Raw genomic sequence first — 20,661 nt, 5'->3', positions numbered from 1 at the left:
CATAAACTATATCCAAGATTTTAGTGTCAAAAGTATTTACTGACATTTTACCAATAAGAACTTTTCCCTCCAGATAAAGCAATAACTAAATTGAAACAAACTGGAATTGAACTTGTGTCCTTTGGATTATTAGTCCAAAAGAACTCTCCACTGTACCATACCCCATGACTTCAGAACAAAAAGAAAATAAATACTTGAGCACTTTGAGGGGGTATGAAAAGTGAACACAAGACTGCAAAGTTTATTGGACTGACCTGCATGATGATACACTTGAATAAAAAGAAACCTTCAATTTAAGTGAAACCCAGTAGGCAAGAGCAGTGTTTTTTTCATAAATGCTACTCTGATTAAAAAGCACAACATTAAGGTAATGTCAATTCACCTGCAGAAAACAGAAATAAAACATTAAATCACTTAGATGAAACTAATACTGGTTCGTTAAGAATCTTACATTAAAGTATCTTGCACATTTAAATGTATTAAAAATGATAACTACTTCCAACTGATTTGCCACGATGATTATCAAATATAGATAAAGTTAGGATGCTGCTGGTACAGCAGCGGGATGCAGAAATCTACCAGTGTATTTTCATGTTATAGAAAGTACTGGACTGGACGAGGTGGCTTTGTCAACACTTAAATGGGGGCTCTGCAAAACCAATACATTTTTTGTATTGACCATAATCTACTTCATAGAGATCTCAGCATCTGTCATTACAGGAGCTTTATTGAAATTTGTGAAATTGTTTGCTAGTCAAACCACCCCTGGATGAACCTTTGGATTGGCCATAACTTGCTGACCCATTTCAATACGAGATGCAAGTTTTTTTTATATATACAGGTAACAAAAATAAGGAACTTTATCTTGTTAAAAGACCTTTGTCAAGAAGTTTGTATGAGTTTCCAGAAACTTCCACAATCCCTTTTACAATTAGAGGATTCAGAATACTATACACCAAATCAGTGTAGCTCCAGATATACATAACAATTGCTTTTAGAATTGAATGCAGAAATTTCAGAACCAACACCAACAATTAGCTAGCCCTTTTATTAGGCGATTTTCAAACATATCAAATGGTGAGGCGCAAAGGGGGGGAGGCACAATTTTGCTCCCCAGGGAAAATCCATTTAAAGCAATTTTTACTGAGGAACATACTGTTAAAGATAACAGAAGAGAAAATGATGGCAGAAAAGGAAACTCAATAAACAAATAAGGGGTTCTAAGGAGAAACAAACTACCTTACATGACCAAAATACATGTTCGCTATTACAGCAAAATGTATGCTGGAATGTTACTAGCCTTGCAAAACATGAAAGCAGAAAAAGTGTGAAAATAAAACTGCAAAAGGTGAATCCAATCCAATAACAGAACTCCAGAGTTGGAAAACTAGTGCCACAAGATACCTGTATTTTTCCCCACGGGTAGCAAGCTGCTCCAAACTAGGGGGATACTTTTTTTTTGGCACAAAGACAATCTGGGGCCAAAGCTGTGGATTTGCTCCATTCCTTTTGATCTCAATGATAACATAGCTCATTTTACCCCTGCCCTCCTCTCCTAGCCACCATTGCAATTATACCATTAGTATCTGCTCCTTCTAATCAGAAAAGGACACTTCAAAATAAAACTGTAAATTAATATATTTTAAGAACTAACAGCAAAGATTGTATCTAATTCAACACCAGTTCAAATGCCACCTCTAATTGTTCAGCCACCAGTTAGAGTTAGAAAACATCAAATCCTGAAATGCGGCTATGAACATCACAGCTGCACGGGCATTTATAGTCTTTTACTAACAAATCTATTTTCCATACAGATTGTAAGTGCTGGAGTTGAATAGTTTAAAGTACTGATGCTTATCTGTGCAGCATTAAACCCTCTTTCACTTCCGCCCAATTGGACAAGTCATTCATTAACGGTCTTCTAAGATCCTGATGAAAGACCTGGGAACGCACTTTGTTCTGCTGCTCCAGAATCATCTCCATCACTCCTGCTGGTTTCTGGAAATAAAGGCATTTCAGACAAATCATCTTTGTCATCTTCATCCATACTAGGCCATGCTGCTTGGTCTTCAACACGTTTCAGCCGCTCATTAAGAGCTTTCAACGCCAACTGTCTGAAATTAAACCAAAAATATCAGGTTATACAAACTATATGAAGTAATTGAAAATTTTCAGATCCAATGAACCGGAGCAAGGGAGACCAGATTCAGATACTAGCACCAACCAATTCTAATTCTTGAACAAACTAATACTTTCTATTAAATGTTTTCCAATAAATACAGACAAAGCTTAATCCTAATGCAATCCAAGGAAGATCTATGCAAAGTAATAAGAAAGTAAAAGATCCAGGAGCTGAGCAGTTGACACTTATTCCTGCTCCACTGATCAATGACATCATGGCTGTCTGCTTCCCACTTGTCCCTTTTGGCAGTGACTTACCCTTAATGTCTGAAAGTGTATTGATCTGTATTTAATGACCAATCTTACTCTTGAGACTAACTCAGCCAGGGTTGAATATCATCCATATTCTCATCTTCTCAAACCCCATAAAAAATTAGTATTTTAACTCAGAACATACCTCATTCTTCTACTAATACAAGCATGGTCAACTAATTTCTTTATTGTCAACCTCCCTATCCAAGAATCAATCTGGTGAACCATTGCCATCCTATCCATTGCTTTTTCCAATCTGAGTTTAGAACCTGGGACCATGGTCTCGAAGGGGTAAACCACATAGGATTGACATGGAGACACAAGGGGTAGTAAATATTTGCAAACTTTGCTCTCTTCCCACGTCGAGTATTAATTTCAATCAGTTTAGACCATAAGATATAGAAGTAGGCCATTTGGCCCATCAAGTCTGCTCTGCCATTCAATCATGGGCTGATCCAATTCTTCCAGTCATCCCCACTCCCCTGCTTTCACCCCATAACCTCTGATGGCCTTGCTAATCACGAACCCATCTCTACCTTAAATACACCCAATGACGGCCTCCACAGCAACTCGTGGCAACAAATTCCACAGATTTACCACCCTCTGACTAAAAGGACGTCAGTTCTAAAAGGACGTCCTTCAATCCTGAAGTCATGTTCTCTTGTCCTAGAATCCCCTACCATGGGAAATTCTGCCATATCTAATCTGTTCAGGCCTTTTAACATTCCGAATGTTTCTATGAGATCCCCCCTCATTCTCCTGAACTCCAGGGAATACAGCCCAAGAGCTGCCAGACAGTTCTCATATGGTAACCCTTTCATTCCTGGAATCATTCTTGTGAATCTTCTCTGAACTCTCTACAATGTCAGCATATCCTTTCTAAAATAAGGAGCCCAAAACTGCACACAATACTCCAAGTGTGGTCTCACAAGTGTCTTATACAGCCTCAACATCACATCCCTCCTCTTATATTCTATACCTCTAGAAATGAATGCCAACATTGCACTCGCCTTCTTCACAACCGTCTCAACCTGGAGGTTAACCTTCAGGGAATCTTGCACAAGGACTCCCAAGTCCCTTTGCAGCTCTGCATTTTGAATTCTCTCCCCATCTAAATAATAGTCTGCCTGTTTATTTCTTCCAAAGACCATGCACTTTCCAACATTGTATTTCATTTACTACTTCCTAGCCCATTCCCCTAAATTATTTAAGTCTCTCTGCAGGCTCTCCGTTTCCTCAACACTACCCGCTCTTCCACCTACCTTTGTCATCATTGGCAAATTTAGCCACAAATCCAATACTGTAGTCTAAATCGCTGACATACATCATTTTTCTTTTTAAAAGGTATAAAAAAGATGGAAGATGATATGGATTTAAACAACCCAGTATTTCAAAGAATGAAAATAGCAGACGTTAAATAACCTATACCTGTTTTAACAGATTGCTTCATTATCTATAAAATCCCGAAAGGAAAATTGGATTCCATCAGAGAATTTTGCTATGTGGAGACACAAGAGCGCAGAGTGAGTTTGTAAATCTAGCAAGAGCAAAGGATGTTCAGAATGGATAGCAAACACGAGGATTTCTGCAGATGCTGGAATTTCAAGCAACACACACAAAATGCTGGTGGAACACAGCAGGCCAGGCAGCATCTATAGGAAGAAGCACTGTCGATGTTTCCGGCCGAGACCCTGCTTCTTCCTATAGATGCTGCCTGGCCTGCCGTGTTCCACCAGCATTTTGTGTCAGAATGGATAGGGTGGAGTACTGGGGGAGGGTTGTGGGACAGATGGCAGAAAAGGACTGTCAGGGGCAGAGGGTGGGTGGCTGCAGACACACTCAGCCCTGAGACACTAATACAGAATGTCTGTCTGGTGCTTCCCACTTCCTCCCTTCCTCTATTCCCAACCATGATTCCCCTCCTCCTGCTCCCTTTCAGTCTCAGTTCACAATAGAGACCCATATCAGAATTAGGTTTACGGTCACTCACACATCATATCCATATCGAATATGTTGGGCCTGCTTCTGTGCCAGGATACTGTGATTCAATAAATGTGTTATGTCCACAAGCAAAATTAGCTCAGTGTTATTAGTAAAGAAGCAAGAAATTTACCATAAGCATTACATCTCAATTCAATCTGGAATCAGAAGCAACCATTCCACTACTTCATTGGGTTGAGCAGCATCCTTCTTCATTCTCAGTTTGATGAAGGGCTTCAACCAGAAATGTCAAAAATTCCTTCCTCGCATGGATGCTGCTCAACCCACCAAGTTCCTCCAGATTCTAGACTATGCAGTCTCTTTAATCTCTATTCCATAACACTTGTAACAGTGAACAAAAGACACCTCTCTACAAGTGTCTATGCCTTCACCGTGATAATTGGAATGGCATCTACAAGATTTGATTGAAACGGGTGTTCTCCGTAGTCAAGGAATTACACAAAGAAATTAAGTCATAATGACAATGAAAGGTAATCCAAGTTCAGATTTAATACTTCTATGGCACAATTAAGATCTCTACTCTCAAGTCTGCTTTCAAATTGACACATTTGTTGCACTAAGTGAATCAAAGATGGTTGCGTATCAGTCAACTCAAGATGACTTCTAAGTAGAGGCTACTGCTTAGGATAAAAACTAAGTGCTGGAAACAACCAGGTAACATTATTCTCTTTCCACAAGTTTCTCTATCGCAAAAGGGCAACAATCATACCAGTATCCAAGAAGATCAGGATGACCTTTCTGAAAGACTATCGTACAGTTGCATTCACATCTACTGTGACAGAGATTTGAGAGATTGGGCATGGCCCAAATCAACTCTTGTCTAAACAAGCACTGAAATTTGCCCACTGACACAGTAGGTCGACAGTGGATGCAACCTCACTGACTCTCCACTTGGACAATATCAATCCCTACCTCAGGCTCCTGTTTATTGATTGCAGCTCAGTCTTCAACACCATTATACTCTTGGTACTTATCAACAAGCTCCAAAACCTGGGCCTCTGCCTCCCTCTGCAACTGGATCCTTGACTTCATCACCAGGAGACCTCAGTCTGTGCAGATCGGAAATAACATCTCCTTTTCACTGAGGATCAACAGATTTACACTGGAGAACAGTCTAACTAGTTTCATCACTGTCTTGTATGGAGAGGCCACTGCACAGGATCAGAAAAGGTTGTAGAAAGTTGTAAACTCAGCTAATTCCATTACAGGCACTAGACTCCCCAGTATAAAGCAGTGATTTTCAACCACCCGGGCCGCAAAGCATGTGCTACCAGGGCCACGAGGAAACAATATGATTTGGCGATATGAAATGATATGAGTCAGCTGCACCTTTCCTCATTCCCTGTCACGCCCACTGTTGAACTTGAATGCACGTGATGTCATCAGTCGGTCATTAACCTACAACTACTCGATGAGTAAAAAACGTCACTTGAGAGTTTCTTTGGAAGAGGTAGTAGGGGACATAAAAGGCCTAATGATGATGATAATGCAGAGACAGCTGAAAAAGAATGCCTCCTTCAACAGAAAATACGACGAGTTGTACATAAAATATGGCTTTAATGAGACAGGTGACTCGCACGCTCCAAGCCCCGTGTGCGATATGTGGAGACAATGAGGCAATGAAGCCCTCAAAACTGCTTCGGCACCTTGAGTCCAAGCACCCTGATGGCTATCAAGGGGGAAGAGCTGCTGTTACATACCCCATAACAGGTTAAAAGAACCAGCAGAAATGGAACACACCAGGAGTCTGGTTTTGCTATAAGCAAAACACTATTAATTAGTATCTACGTAATATAGTAATATAAAACCAGATAAACCAAGGAGTAACAGTGTTAGGCACATATAGGTGTGAGTATGTGTTTCCCAAACTCATTCAAGCTTAGATGGTAAATGATACAGTCATATGATGGTATGTGAGAAAGTTCAGTTAAATGCACGAGGTTGCTGTTGGTAAGCGAGAGAGATTTGTAATCCAAAGGTGTATGTTGTGAGAAGGCAATTACATCGATATTCCAGATTCCACGACAGCAACACAAAAATAGCAGTAGGTTTTATCTACAAAGTTATTCTACTACACACACAAAGTATCACTGACAGTGATCTTCAATGAATATCCTTTCAACACAAGTGGTACCACACCCGAATTCAGCCAAGGGACATCTCAAAGTGGTGGCCATAGGATACTCAAACAGAATCCACGCATGGATTATCACCAACAGCAGCTTATCACAAAGGTGACCACCTTCAAGGGAACCACCACCCAGGCAAGGGTCGACACACCAGTAGATTCCACAAGGTTACCCCAAACACACAACGTGATAGCCACTTATCCAGTTCCATGACATACGAAATAACTCCAACAGTGATTTGCCACAGGGGTGCCTTTCTTCAGTGAACTACCACACCCAGACAAAGGGTAAACGCACACGTGGTACTCACAAAGGTTTTCCCCTCACCAGAGAACCCACTCCTGTGGATTAACTAAGTGACAATCGCACTTTTGTATCCGAATGGAAACAAACTCACCCTTATGGGCTACTTAGATAGAGAGTCCATACAGTGATCTCTGTCACTAGGTTTCTTCTGTTTCAAACCTTCCTCTCCTCTCTTCTCTTCCTGCAAACTTGTTCTAGTTGCAGAAAACTTGAGAGTCATTTAGCAATACTCTGGATCGATCTCAGCTCACCCCCATTGGGCTACTGAAAGTTTAAACCAGCGACCAACTAACTGGTGTCTTCCATTGACCAAATCCATCTCAACTCTGTGTGTCTGTGAAAAGCCAGAGAGGCTTTTCAGACAGAAACCTTGTATATATCCCAAACATGCTGAACGCCAGCTGTCCATCATATAGCTCTGCCCTTCTGTAACCTTCGCAACTCACGAGCTGTTCGGTGCTCACTCTCCCTGAATCAGTGTACACACACTCTCATTTAAAAGGCACAGTCCATATTGAATAAACCTTAGGATCTCGTCACACCTCCCTCCTTTTGGGAAAAATTTTGATCACAGAGCAAAATTTTTGTCTAACTATCGATTATACAGCTTGAAGCAATACATGTATAATTATCTAAAAGGCCTAACGATGATAATAACGCAGAGACAGCTGAGGCCGAGACTGCAAAAAAAAAGGAAGCTTCCTTCAACAGAAAATACAAGTCGTACTTAAAATAAGGCTTTAATCTGACCGGTGACTTGCACGCTCCAAGCCCCATGAGTGAAATGTGGAGACAAGCTGTCTGATGCAGCAATGAAGTGCTCAAAAATGCTTCGGCCCTTGAGTCCAAGCACCCTGGTGGCAATCAAGGGGGAGAGCCCTGGCCAGGGTTTTTGAGTTAAGAGCCGCTAGAGATTTCTTTCAGGAAAAAAGTCACCACTGGCAGCACCCTTCAGTGACGAGGAGTCGATAGCAAAACTCACTTATCTGTTTGACATCTTCAACCTGCTCAATGAACTCAATTTGTCACTTCAGGGGAGAATGACAACTCTCTTCAAGTTGGCAGATAAAGTGACTGCTTTCAAAGCCAAACTGGAACTGTGAGGACGGCGAGTGGACAGGGGCATATTTGACAAGTTTGGGAGAGACTGAACCATCCTTCTCACAGCTGGTGCGCGATCACCTATCTTCGCTGTTGACAGAATTCGAGCGTTACTTCCCAACCGCAAATGACCCAAGACGTGCAAAGGAATGGGTCCGTTACCCATTTGTGAATGTCCCTGGTGAATCATCCATGTCAGCGCAGGAAGATCAACTTCTCGAGCTTGCAAATGACAGTGGGCTAAAAAGTATGTTTGACATAAATCTCTGCCGGCATTCTGGATCAAAGTCAAGTCTGAATATCCTGAGATAGCCACGAAAACACTGAAAACGTTGCTTCCATTTCCAACATAATATCTCTGCGAAGCGGGTTTTCTGCAATGAACGAAACAAAACTAAATTGCGGAATAGGCTGGACATAAAGAACCCCCTTCCAGTATTGCTGTCTCCCATCACCCCTTGATGGGACCGTCTTGTTGCAGGGAAACAAGCCCGGGGCTCCCACTGATTCAGCGATATTGGTGTTGCAATGATTTTATATGTTCATACGAGGAAAATATGTGCTGTGTGTTTAATATCCAAACGCTACTTAAAATGTTATGATGCTATTGACTTATGAGTTATAACTGACTTATCACGTGAGGAAAATATGCACTGTGTTTAATATTAAATTTGTTAGATAAACCCTTTTAGAAATGAAATTGAGTGTATTAGCCACTTATAAGTGACTTATAGTTGACTTATCACCTATATTCCGGTCGTGATTAACACCCCCCTCCTCCCGTGGGCCGGTCCGCAAGAATGCCAGAATATTGTCAATATTAAACTGGTCCACGGTGCAAAAAAGGTTGGTGACCCCTGGTACAGAGGACACTTTCAAAAAGGTAGCATTCATCATTAAGGACCCCCATCATCCAGAACATCCCCTCTTCTCATTGCTACCATCAAGGTGGTGGCATAGGAGCCTGAAGACACATGTTTAGTGTTTCAGGTACAGCTTCTTCTCCTCTGCCATCAGATTTCTGAACGGACAATGATCTGAAACACTACCACACTTTTTTTTCTTTTTGCACGACTTAATTTAAAAATATATACACAATTCTTATTGTAATTTAGTTTTATGTATTGTACTGCTGCAAAATAACAAATTTCACGATATATACCAGAGATATTACAACTTATCCTGATGCCCTCCTCATTGCTACCATCGTGGAGGAAGTACAGGAGCAGGAAGACATATACTCAACATTTTTAGAATGGCGTTTTCCACTCCATCATCAGATTTCTGAATGGACAGCAAATCCATGCTCAATACCTCACTTATTTGCTCTTTTGTCTTAGGACATCCCAACTCATACTGAATACAACAAATTCAATACAGCACAAAACAGTTACATCATCACCGGATGCGGTGCAAAGCGGGGGGCGAACATAAGTGGAGATGTGGAGAAAGCGAACCAGCTGAACAACTTCTTCAACAGGTTCGACAGCTCAATCTCATCCTCACCGCAGAAATCCACACCAGGCTTACTTCCCTCACAGGAAAATAGCCACTCACAGGAGACCTTGCCCACGCCCAGGATTACGGCTGCACAGGTGGAAGGTCAACTGAGGAAGATCTGTACCAGCAAGGCGGCTGGACCGGATGGAGTTTCCCCACGATTACTGAGGGCCTGTGCGACTGAGCTGGGAGAACCACTACAGCGCATCTTCAACATGAGCCTGGAGCAGAGAAGAGTACCCAGACAGCGGAAAACATCCTGTATTGTCCCGGTACCGAAGAAACCACAACCAAAGGAGTTGAATGACTTCAGACCTGTTGCCTTGATGTCGCACGTGATGAAGACCATGGAGCGGCTGATAATACAGAATCTGAGGCCACAAACCAGGCACGCCCAGGATCCTCTTCAGTTTGCGTATAAGGAGAAGGTGGGAGTGGAGGATGCTATCACGTATTTGCTGCACAAATCACTCTCTCACCTAGATGGGGTCAGTTGTGCTGTGAGGATTATATTCCTTGACTTCTCTAGTGCCTTTAACACCATCCAGCCCAAGATCTTAAGGCACAAACTAATGGAGATGGGAGTAGACTCTCACATGGTGGATTGGATAGTGGACTACTTGACAGATAGACCTCAGTATGTGCGGTTGGGAGACTGTAGGTCTGACACGGTGGTAAGCAGCACAGGGGCGCCGCAGGGAACCGTACTCTCTCCAGTCCTGTTCACCCTGTACACATCAGACTTCCAATATAACTCGGAGTCCTGCCATGTGCAAAAGTTCGCTGATGACACGGCCATAGTGGGGTGTGTCAGGAATGGACAGGAGGAGGAGTATAGGAAACTGATACAGGACTTTGTGATATGGTGCAACTCAAACTACCTGTGTCTCAATATCACCAAGACCAAGGAGATGGTGGTGGACTTTAGGAGTTCTAGGCCTCATATGGAGCCAGTGATCATTAATGGAGAATGTGTGGAGCAGGTTAAGACCTACAAGTATCTGGGAGTACAGTTAGACGAGAAGCTAGACTGGACTGCCAACACAGATGCCTTGTGCAGGAAGGCACAGAGTCGACTGTACTTCCTAAGAAGGTTGGCGTCATTCAATGTCTGTAGTGAGATGCTGAAGATGTTCTATAGGTCAGTTGTGGAGAGCGCCCTCTTCTTTGTGGTGGCGTGTTGGGGAGGAAGCATTAAGAAGAGGGACGCCTCACGTCTTAATAAGCTGGTAAGGAAGGCGGGCTCTGTCGTGGGCAAAGTACTGGAGAGTTTAACATCGGTAGCTGAGCGAAGGGCGCTGAGTAGGCTACAGTCAATTATGGATAACTCTGAACATCCTCTACATAGCACCATCCAGAGACAGAGAAGCAGTTTCAGCGACAGGTTACTATCGATGCAATGCTCCTCAGACAGGATGAAGAGGTCAATACTCCCCAATGCCATTAGGCTTTACAATTCTACCGCCAGGACTTAAGAACTTTTTAAAAGCTATTATTAATGCTTTTTGAGATAGTGATTTAGATGCATATCATATTTTTTTTTACTGAGTTAAGTATTGTATGTAATTAGTTTTGCTACAACAAGTGTATGGGACATTGGAAAAAAAGTTGAATTTCCCCATGGGGATGAATAAAGTATCTATCTATCTATCATTACAGCGTACCAATGGTTCGGGTAAAAATCTCCATCAATACAATGCTCGAAAGCAGTATCATATCTGATATCTCAGCTCAATTTTGAGCCACATTTAAAATCCAACCAGTGCTCCTTCAAAAAAAGTAGAAGCACTCAAAGTAGTAATAATATAAAAGGATACTCTTGGTGGATGTTTCAATGGCCATCACCAAGATTCTCCTGTCACCACTGACCTAATTAGCCGAGTCCTGAAGTACACTGCTGGGAGATGTAGTCTATCATAGGTAATGAGAGAACCAATGTGAGGTGTAAATATGTAAAGTACTCCTCACCAATCCACCCAAAGCAGAGGCACACGTCCAAGATAACACTGACAGAAGCGACTTTCTAAGAACTAGATAAGCGCATTGCTACACCAGCCACAACTCCACCACATTGCCAAGCACATCACAGAACTGGATCCGGAAGCAGAAATACTCCTGCTACTCAGAAAAGACGTTCTTAGGGTGCACAAAGTCAGGCAGCAGGTCAATGGACCACACGATGCCCCCTTCGCCCAATGCCTGGATCTGGGCTGGGTGGTGATAGGGGAGGTGTGCCCTGGCAATGTACACAAACTGACAGTTAACATACTCAAGACTAACGTGCAAGAGAGTGGCTGCCATTCAATTTTTCAGCCCTCCACAAGCAAAGGCACAAGCATAGTCAAGTAACTGAAGAGACACTGCGACAGTCAGTCTTCGCTCAAACTGAGCACGGTAATAAACTTGCTCCATCAGTGGAAGACGCCATCTTCTTAAAAATAATGGACACAAAGGCTTTTAGAGATGAAGCAAACAGCAGGGTTGCCCCACTACCATTCAGAGAACCATGCCAGTGCTTGCCAAACAACAAAGAGCAAACAGTCGTGGAGACCTGCCCACCTGATGACTGTGCTCCAGCGATCAAGGACCTAGATCTAGGTGGAGAAAGCATACCCACACAAAGGAATTTGGGTCACTTTTAGGAGATCATGACCGACACATTCATGTTCTCCGTATCTACCATCAACAAACCATTCAACTGCCGTGGAGTTCTCCCCACTGTCAACAGTGTTTTCGATCCCCTGGGTCTACTGGCACCGGTTACGATCCAGTAAAGAGCCCTCCTCAGAGAAGTTACCTCCAAGCTCTCTAACTGGGACACTCCGCTACCAGAAGACAAGCTAAGCAGATGGGAGGCTTGGAGAGATTCACTTCAAGACCCAAGACAGCTTCATGTCCCACATGGTGTCCCCGCTCTCAGAAACCAGCCAAAGCAATAGAAGCCTGGAGTGGTCATGACAAGGAAGAATGAGCACAATACTTTGAGAACCTGGTATCCAGTTTAAAGGAAATTGAAATTGTCCATATTTACCTGATTGGAAAAGAAGACACTTGGACACACTCACTGGCAGTGTCTTTGCACTGTGATGGTGATGCTATCAGTGTCAGTGGGCAAAGTCGATTGTGCCAGCAGATTACTGCTGCATGCAAGCATGGAAGTGACTCGTATGTTGTAGGTGACCCCATCCCACGACAGATGTGGAAATGCAACATGGAGACAATGGACTGGGAACAATGCGCATCACTGCCAAGAGATCGTCTTCAGCACACACTTGTATCTGTCCCAAGTGAAGATGCTATTTATTCATTGGGTGGGAAAACCCTTCAGGATACATCTTCCAGTGCTGTCATTATTATGTAGTCTGTGATAATGTGTGGGTTGAGACTAATCAGCTGGAGACTGCAATGTCTTGTGCTGCTGGTGTTAACCTTAATGGAACAATCTATCTACTGGGTGGGGAATAGAATGACCTGGACTTCTTTACCAAACCATCTCGTCTCATTCAGTGTTTTTGACACACGTTCCAGGACATGCCAGTTAAAGTCATATCACCTCCCCTTTGCAGGCTGTATGCATGCTGCTATTCACAAGGACCTGATTTTTATAGTAGCTGAGAGAGATTCTCTGGTATGTTACAATCTATTGTTTGACAGTTTCACCAGACTGCAGTTCCCTGTGCCCTCCCTGTGGAAGATTGCCAGCTGCAATGGGTGGATTTATGTTTTCCAAGTGTAAAAGGGTGATGCCAGAACATTAAAACTGAATCCAGCCACATCTGTAGTATCAATGATAAGTGGAATTGAGATATTGCTGACAAATTGGCAATTTCTTTTGGCGTGATTCTAACGAAGTACAGTAAACTGCAGTTTTTAAGATTTAATTTGTTGAGTGCACTAAGTTATTTTTTTTAAACTTCTGCAGATGACAACAAAATTTCAGTACTATGTTTGTTTTCTGATATTAATTGACCTAAACAATGTCAAACTATTGTCATGTTCTGTTCCAGACTGAGACCATTTGCAGAGGTAGTTAGACTAATCTAGAGATTAAAGTTCTGTACCATGTTCATAGTGACCTTACAAAGGTCAGGTGGGGAGTGTGTTGCCCTTAAGCCATTTATTTAACTTTATTACATTTCAGCTTTAAATAATTTGTTTGCAACTATTTCTAGTTAAAGTTAAAGTTCATTGTCTGTGATGTATCGTGGCATGTGATGACATCACCCCCATATTTGCTGCGTCTTGTGGGTAAGTTCCAGTACGGAGAAGGTGGAAAGGTGGGAGTGTGCGTGCAACATGATTGTGAAGAGCTCCGTGTCTACCCACAAAGAAACATTATAGAAGCAACGCTGTAAGTTCATATGACAGTACTTGAAGTAAAAATATTAACGCGGATTCTGTTAAAGGAAGCGACGGTTGAAGCGCTGTGCGTGGCGGCTTTTCAATTTCAAACGCGGGAGCAGCTTGAGCCCGGCGGCGGTTTGACGCGACCCCTCCCTCCCCTGGGCGGCTGAAGACTCTCGCTAAAAAAAAGCACACGTGGTCTCAAGAATGAAACAGATATTGTATATATTTTGAATTATTTTATCAACAGTTTTTACCATACATTGATGTGGAAGAGTGAACAGTAAACGATTAATCTTACTGCGACTCTGTCTTCATTGGCTCTAGTTTAACTTGGTGTTCAGTCAGAGTTTCAACACACGGCACGAGAATACTATACAGCCTGTTCAACCTCTCTATAACTCAGTCCCTCAAACGCTGACCTTGCAAATTTTTTCCGAACTCTTTCCTACTTGGTGGCATCTTTCCTATAACAAGGTGACTAAAACAGAACACAACACACCAAATACAGCCTCACTAAATAATTACAATGGAGGCAGAAAATGCATGCCGAAATGACAATGGTACAATAGTCATGGGGGAATTTCAATATGAAGGTAGATTGGGAAAATCAGGTTGGGGCTAGATCCCAACAGGGGGAATTTCTAGTATGCCCATGAAATGGCTTTTTAGAAACACTTATGGTTGTTCCCACTAGTGGACAAGCTATTCAGGAAATCTTACGGGTCAGTATCATAAGATAGATTTCACCCTACAACTTCAGAAGCTAAATTCAGATGTATCAGTATTACGATGAAGTAAGGGAATTACAGAAGCATGAGAGAGGAACTGGATAAAATTGATCAGAGACACTGGTAGGGATGATGGCAGAGCAGCAATTGCTGAATTTTCTAGAAACAATTCGGAAACACAGGAAATACACACCCATAACATATAACAAATACAGCACGGAAACAGGCCATCTCAGCCCTTCTAGTCCGTGCCGAACGCTTACTCTCACCTAGTCCCATCGACCTGCACTCAGCCCATAACCCTCCATTCCTTTCCTGTCCATATACCTATCCAATTTTTTTTTTAAATGACAATATCGAACCTGCCTCTACCACTTCTACTGGAAGCTTGTTCCACACAGCTACCACTCTGAGTGAAGAAATTCCCCCTCGTGTTACCCTTAAACTTTTGCCCCCTAACTCTCAACTCATGTCCTCTTGTTTGAATCTCCCCTACTCTCAATGGAAAAAGCCTATCCACGTCAACTCTATCTAGCCCCCTCATAATTTTAAATACCTCTATCAAGTCCCCCCTCAACCTTCTATGCTCCAAAGAATTAAGTCCTAACTTGTTCAACCTTTCTCTGTAACTTAGGTGCTGAAACCCAGGTAACATTCTAGAAAATCTCCTCTGTACTCTCTCTATTTTGTTGGCATCTTTCCTATAATTCGGTGACTAGAACTGTACACAATACTCCAAATTTGGCCTCACCAATGCCTTGTACAATTTTAACATTACATCCCAAACTCCTATACTCAATGCTCTGATTTATAAAGGCCAGCATACCAAAAGCTTTCTTTACCACCCTATCCACATGAGATTCCACCTTCAGGGAACTATCAACCATTATTCCTAGATCATTCTGTTCTACTGCATTCCTCAATGCCCTACCATTTTCCATGCATGTCCTATTCTGATTAGTCCTACCAAAACGTAGCACCTCACACTTATCAGCATTAAACTCCATCTGCCATCTTTCAGCCCACTCTTCTAACTGGCCTAAATCACTGCAAGCTTTGAAAACCTACTTCATTATCCACAATACCACCTATCTTAGTATCATCTGCATACTCACTAATCCAATTTACCACTCCATCATCCAGATCATTAATATATATGACAAACAACATTGGACAGTACAGATCCCTGAGGCACACCACTAGTCACCGGACTCCAACCTGACAGTTATCCACCACTACTCTCTTGGCATTTCCCATCCAGCCACTGTTGAATCCATTTTACCACTTCAATATTAATACCTAACGATCGAACCTTCCTAACTAACCTTCCATGTGGAACCTTGACAAAGGCCTTACTGAAGTCCATATAGACAACATCCACTGCTTTACCCTCGTCAACTTTCCTAGTAACCTCTTCAAAAAATTTAATAAGATTTGTCAAACATGACCTTCCATGCTCAAATCCATGTTGACTGTTCCTAATCAGACCCTGTCTATCCAGATAATTATATACACCATCTCTAAGAATACTTTCCATTAATTTACCCACCATAGACATCAAACTTACAAGCTGATAATTGCTAGGTTTACTTTTAGAACACTTTTTAAACAATGGAATCACATGAGCAATACGCCAATCCTCTGCACCATCCCAATTTCTAATGACATTTGAAATATTTCTGTCAGAGCCCCTGCTATTTCTACACTAACTTCCCTCAAGGTCCTAGGGAATATCCTGTCAGGACCTGGAGATTTATCCACTTTTATATTCCTTAAAAGCACCAGTACTTCCTCTTCCTTAATCGTCATAGTTTCCATAACTTCTCTACTTGTTTCCCTTACCTTATACAATTCAATATCCTTCTCCTTAGTGAATACCGAAGAAAAGAAATTGTTCAAAATCTTCCCCATCTCTTTTGGCTCCACACATAGCTGTCCACTCTGATTCTCTAAGGGACCAATTTTATCCCTCACTATCCTTTTGTTATTAATATAACTGTAGAAACCCTTCGGATTTATTTTCACCTTACTTGCCAAAGCAACCTCAAATCTTCTTTTAGCTTTTCTAATTTCTTTCTGAAGATTCTTCTTACATTCTTTATATTCTTCGAGCACCTCATTTACTCCATGCTGCCTATATTTATTGTAGATATCTCTCTTTTTCCTAACCAAGTTTCCAATATCCCTTGAAACCCATGGCTCTCTCAAACTTTTAACCTTTCCTTTCAACCTAACAGGAACAAAGATTCTGCACCCTCAAAATTTCACCTTTAAATGACCTCCATTTCGCTATTACATCCTTCCCATAAAACAAATTGTCCCAATCCACTCCTTCTAAATCCTTTCGCAGCTCCTCAAAGTTAGCCTGTCTCCAATCAAAAATCTCAATCCTGGGTCCAGTCCTATCCTTCTCCATAATTATACTGAAACTAATGGCATTGTGATCACTGGACCTGAAGTGCTCCTCAACACATACCTCCGTCACCTGACCTATCTCATTCCCTAACAGGAGATCCAACACTGCCCCTTCTCTAGATGGTGCCTCTATGTATTGCTGCAAAAAACAATCCTGCAGACATTTTACCAACTCCAAACCATCCAGCCCTTTTACAGAATGGGCTTCCCAGTCTATGTGTGGAAAATTAAAATCTCCCACAATCACAACCTTGTGCTTGCTACAAATATCTGTTATCTCCCTACAAATTTGCTTCTTCAACTCTTGCTCCCCATTAGGTGGTCTATAATACACCCCTAAGTGTTACTACACATTTCCCATTCCTCAATTCCACCCAAATAGCCTCCCTAGCCTCCCTCTAATCTATCCTGCCAAAGCACCACTGTAATATTTTCTCTGACAAGCAATGCAACACCTCCCCCTCTTGCCCCTCCGATTCTATCACACCTGAAGCAACAAAATCCAGGAATATTTAGTTGCCAATTACAGCCCTCCTGCAACTATGTTTCACTAATAGCTACATCATATTTCCAGGTATCAGTCCATGCTCTACGCTCATCCACCTTTCTTACAATGCTCCTAGCACTAAAATAGATGCATTTAAAAAATTCTCCACCTCTTAATCTGTTTATCCCTAACGGTGCAAACAACTTTATTATCTTTTTCTTCCTTCTCCCCTACATCTTCAGTCTGAGCGCTCCCCTTCTCTATCACCTGCCTATCCTCCCTCGCACACTGACTACTAGCTTTCTCTATTTTTGATCTAACCTCCTCTCTCCTAGTCTCTTCAATTTGATTCCCACCCTGCAACCATTCTAGTTTAAAGTCTCCCCAGTAGCCTTAGCAAATCTACCCGCCAGGATATTGGTCCCCCTAGGATTCAAGTGCAACTCGTTCTTTTTGTACAGGTCACACCTGCCCCAAAAGAGATCCCAATGATCCAGAAACTTGAATCCCTATCCCCTGCTCCAATCCCTCAGCCACACATTTATCCTCCACCTCATTCCATTCCTACTCTCACTGTCGCGTGGCACAGGCAGTAATCCCCAGATTACCTCCTTTGCAGTCCTTCTTCTCAACTCCCTTCCTAACTCCCTATATTCTCCTTTCAGGACCTCTTCCCTTTTCCTACCTATGTCATTGTACCACGACCTCTGGGTCCTCACTCTCCCACTTCAGGATATCTTGGACATGATCAGAAACATCCTGGACCCTGGCACCAGGGAGGCAAACTACAATCCAGGTCTCCTGACTGCATCCACAGAATCGCCTATCTGACTCCCTAACTATCCCAAAGAGGAAGCAGTTTTCTAAAGGCAAGAAGACACAACCGTGGCTAACAAGAGAAGTCAAAGCCAACATAAAAGCCAAAGAGGCAACATACAATAGAGCAAAAAATTAGTGGGAAGTTAGAGGATTGGGAAGTTCTTAAAAAAAAAAATCAACAGAAGGAAACTAAAAGTCATAAAGGAGGAAAAGACAGAATACAAAGTTTAAGATGACCAAAGAGGACACCAGAAGTTTCTTCAGATACATAAACTGTAAAAGAGAGGTGACAGTGGATATTGGACCACTGGAAAAGTAGCAATGGGGGAGAAAGAAAGAGTGGATGAATTGATTAAGTATTTTACATTACCCTTTACCATGGAAGACACTAGCAGCATGCCAGAGTTTGAGGGTGTCAGGTCAGTGACATTCTTGGGAAATTGAAAGGTCTGAAGGTAGCTAAGTCACCTGGATCAGATGGTATACACCCCAGGGTCCTGAAAGAGGTGGCTGAAGAGATTGTGGAGGTATTAGTAATGATCTTTCAAGACTCACTAGATTCTGGAATAGCTCTGGAGGAATGGAAAACTGTAAATGTCACTCTACTGTTCAAGAAGGGTGAGAGGCAAAAGAAAGGGATGTTGTATACTTGGATTTTCAGAGGGCCTTTGACAAGGTGCCATGCATGAGGCTGCTTAACAAGTTAAGGAATTTACAGGAAAGATAAAGCAGTGGCTCGTTGGCAGGAGGCAAAGATTGGGAATAAAGGGAGCCTTTTTGGTTGACCTTTCTAGTGGTATTCCATAGGGGTCTGTGTTGGGACCGCTTTTCACTTTTTATGTCAATGACTTGGATGAAGGAAATGATAGAATATGGGTGGAAGGGCAGGTAGTTTTGAGGAAGTAAAGAGGCTACTGAAGGATTTAGACAGATTATGAGAATGGGCAAAGAAACAGCAATGATATACAGTGTTGAGAAGTACATGATCATGCACTTTAGTAGAAATAAAAGCATAGACTATTTTCTAAATGGAAAGAAAATTCAAAAATCTGAAGTGCAAAGGGACTTGCGAGTCCTTGTGCAGGATTCCCTGAAGGTTAATTTGCAGGTTGAGTTGTGTGGTGAAGAAGGCAATTGCAATGATCACATTCATTGCAAGAGGACTAGAATATAAAACAAGGATGTAATGTTGAGGCTTTATAAAGCACTGGTGTGGCCTCATTTGGAATATAGCAAACAGCTTTGGGACTGGAGAGGTTTCAAGGAAAGTTCACGAAAATGATTTTGGGATTAAAAGGCTAATCATATGAAGTGTAGTAGCTGGCTCTGGGCCTGTATTCACTGGAATTTAGAAGAATGAGAGGTGACTTTATTGAACCTTAATGAATGTTGAAAGGCCTTGAAAGAGTAGATGTGGAGAGGATATTTCCTATGGTGGGGTAGTCAAAGACCAGAATATACCAGAGAACATACTCAGAATAGAGGGGTGCCCCTTTAGAATGGAGATGAGGATGAATTTCTTTAGCCAGAGAGTGGTGAATCCGTGGAATTTGTTACCACACATGGCTGTGAAGAACTTTAAAAAGGTCTTATAGATTATACTTAACATTCAGCACTCATCGTTCTTTTTGGTTATTACTACAACAACAAAAAAAACAAACTTGTAAACACAATCTTCCATGCATAAAGCAGTGTTATCTCTAAACAACCCATCTGTCAAAGTGCATGTAAATTAGTTCATTAGTTAGAGCTTTATTGTCGATGCTCAAGATAACAAAATTGCAGTGCTACTCCATTCAGTGCAAAACATATACTGGCAATTCAATTACCAAAAACGTAGTGACTACATTTAAAATAATGTCTGAGTTATTTAGAGTGACATCTAAGTTACAACTGAATTAAAAACAAACAACTCTACAATTAAAAGTGGCTGCCCATTTAAGTATTGCACATGCCCGTCAAAAAAATACAAAATAGTATCAAGAATTAAAGCTGAAATTTAAAAAATACTAAGAGCTCTGATATCTAAACCTAAATATTGCACATGCCCATGTATTGCACTGTGCCTTTGGACTATGGGTGATGGTAAGCAGTGGTGGGGGGGGGGGGGGGGGGGGAGAAAGGGGGCGTGCCATTGTTCAGTTGCATGACAGCCCTGGGGAAAAAAAACTGTTTTTCAGTCTGGAGGTCCATGCAGAGATGTTTCTCCATCTCCTGCTGGATGACTGGAGACTGAACAAGTGATTAGTAGGGTGGGATAAGTCTATCACGATACTGTGAGCCCGGCAGTGCGGATATAGGTGGTTTTCAATCTGGTAGTTGCATCCTGATGATATTCTGTGCAGTCTTGATCACTTGTTAAAGTACTTTACGGTCGATCTTTCGATCTTGTTGC

The 20,661-nt window shown here is 42.0% G+C and overlaps 1 protein-coding gene and 1 pseudogene across 2 annotated transcripts in view; one reads left to right on the top strand and one right to left on the bottom strand.

The window, feature by feature from the left end:
* Positions 1 to 202: 202 nt before the first annotated feature.
* tmem115 (transmembrane protein 115) overlaps positions 203 to 20,661 on the bottom strand; it is a 36,841-nt gene continuing 16,382 nt past the window's right edge. Inside the window, exons 2-3 of one of the 2 annotated variants that reach the window (XM_073072603.1) lie at positions 1,954 to 2,114; positions 203 to 382 (exon numbers count right to left, since the gene is read on the bottom strand). In XM_073072603.1, coding sequence (XP_072928704.1) covers positions 363 to 382; positions 1,954 to 2,114 — 181 coding nt within the window. In that variant the 3' untranslated portion in view covers positions 203 to 362. Of the gene's footprint in view, positions 2,115 to 20,661 lie in introns of both variants that reach the window. The other variant, XM_073072601.1, reaches the window with a different exon arrangement.
* On the top strand, positions 12,319 to 13,311 carry LOC140742138 (kelch repeat and BTB domain-containing protein 4 pseudogene; annotated as a pseudogene).

Source organism: Hemitrygon akajei, chromosome 19, assembly GCF_048418815.1.
Source record: "Hemitrygon akajei chromosome 19, sHemAka1.3, whole genome shotgun sequence".
In the NCBI taxonomy this organism is placed as follows: domain Eukaryota; kingdom Metazoa; phylum Chordata; class Chondrichthyes; order Myliobatiformes; family Dasyatidae; genus Hemitrygon; species Hemitrygon akajei.
Note: the sequence above shows the minus strand (reverse complement) of the source record. Positions and strands in the feature narration are given on the sequence as shown.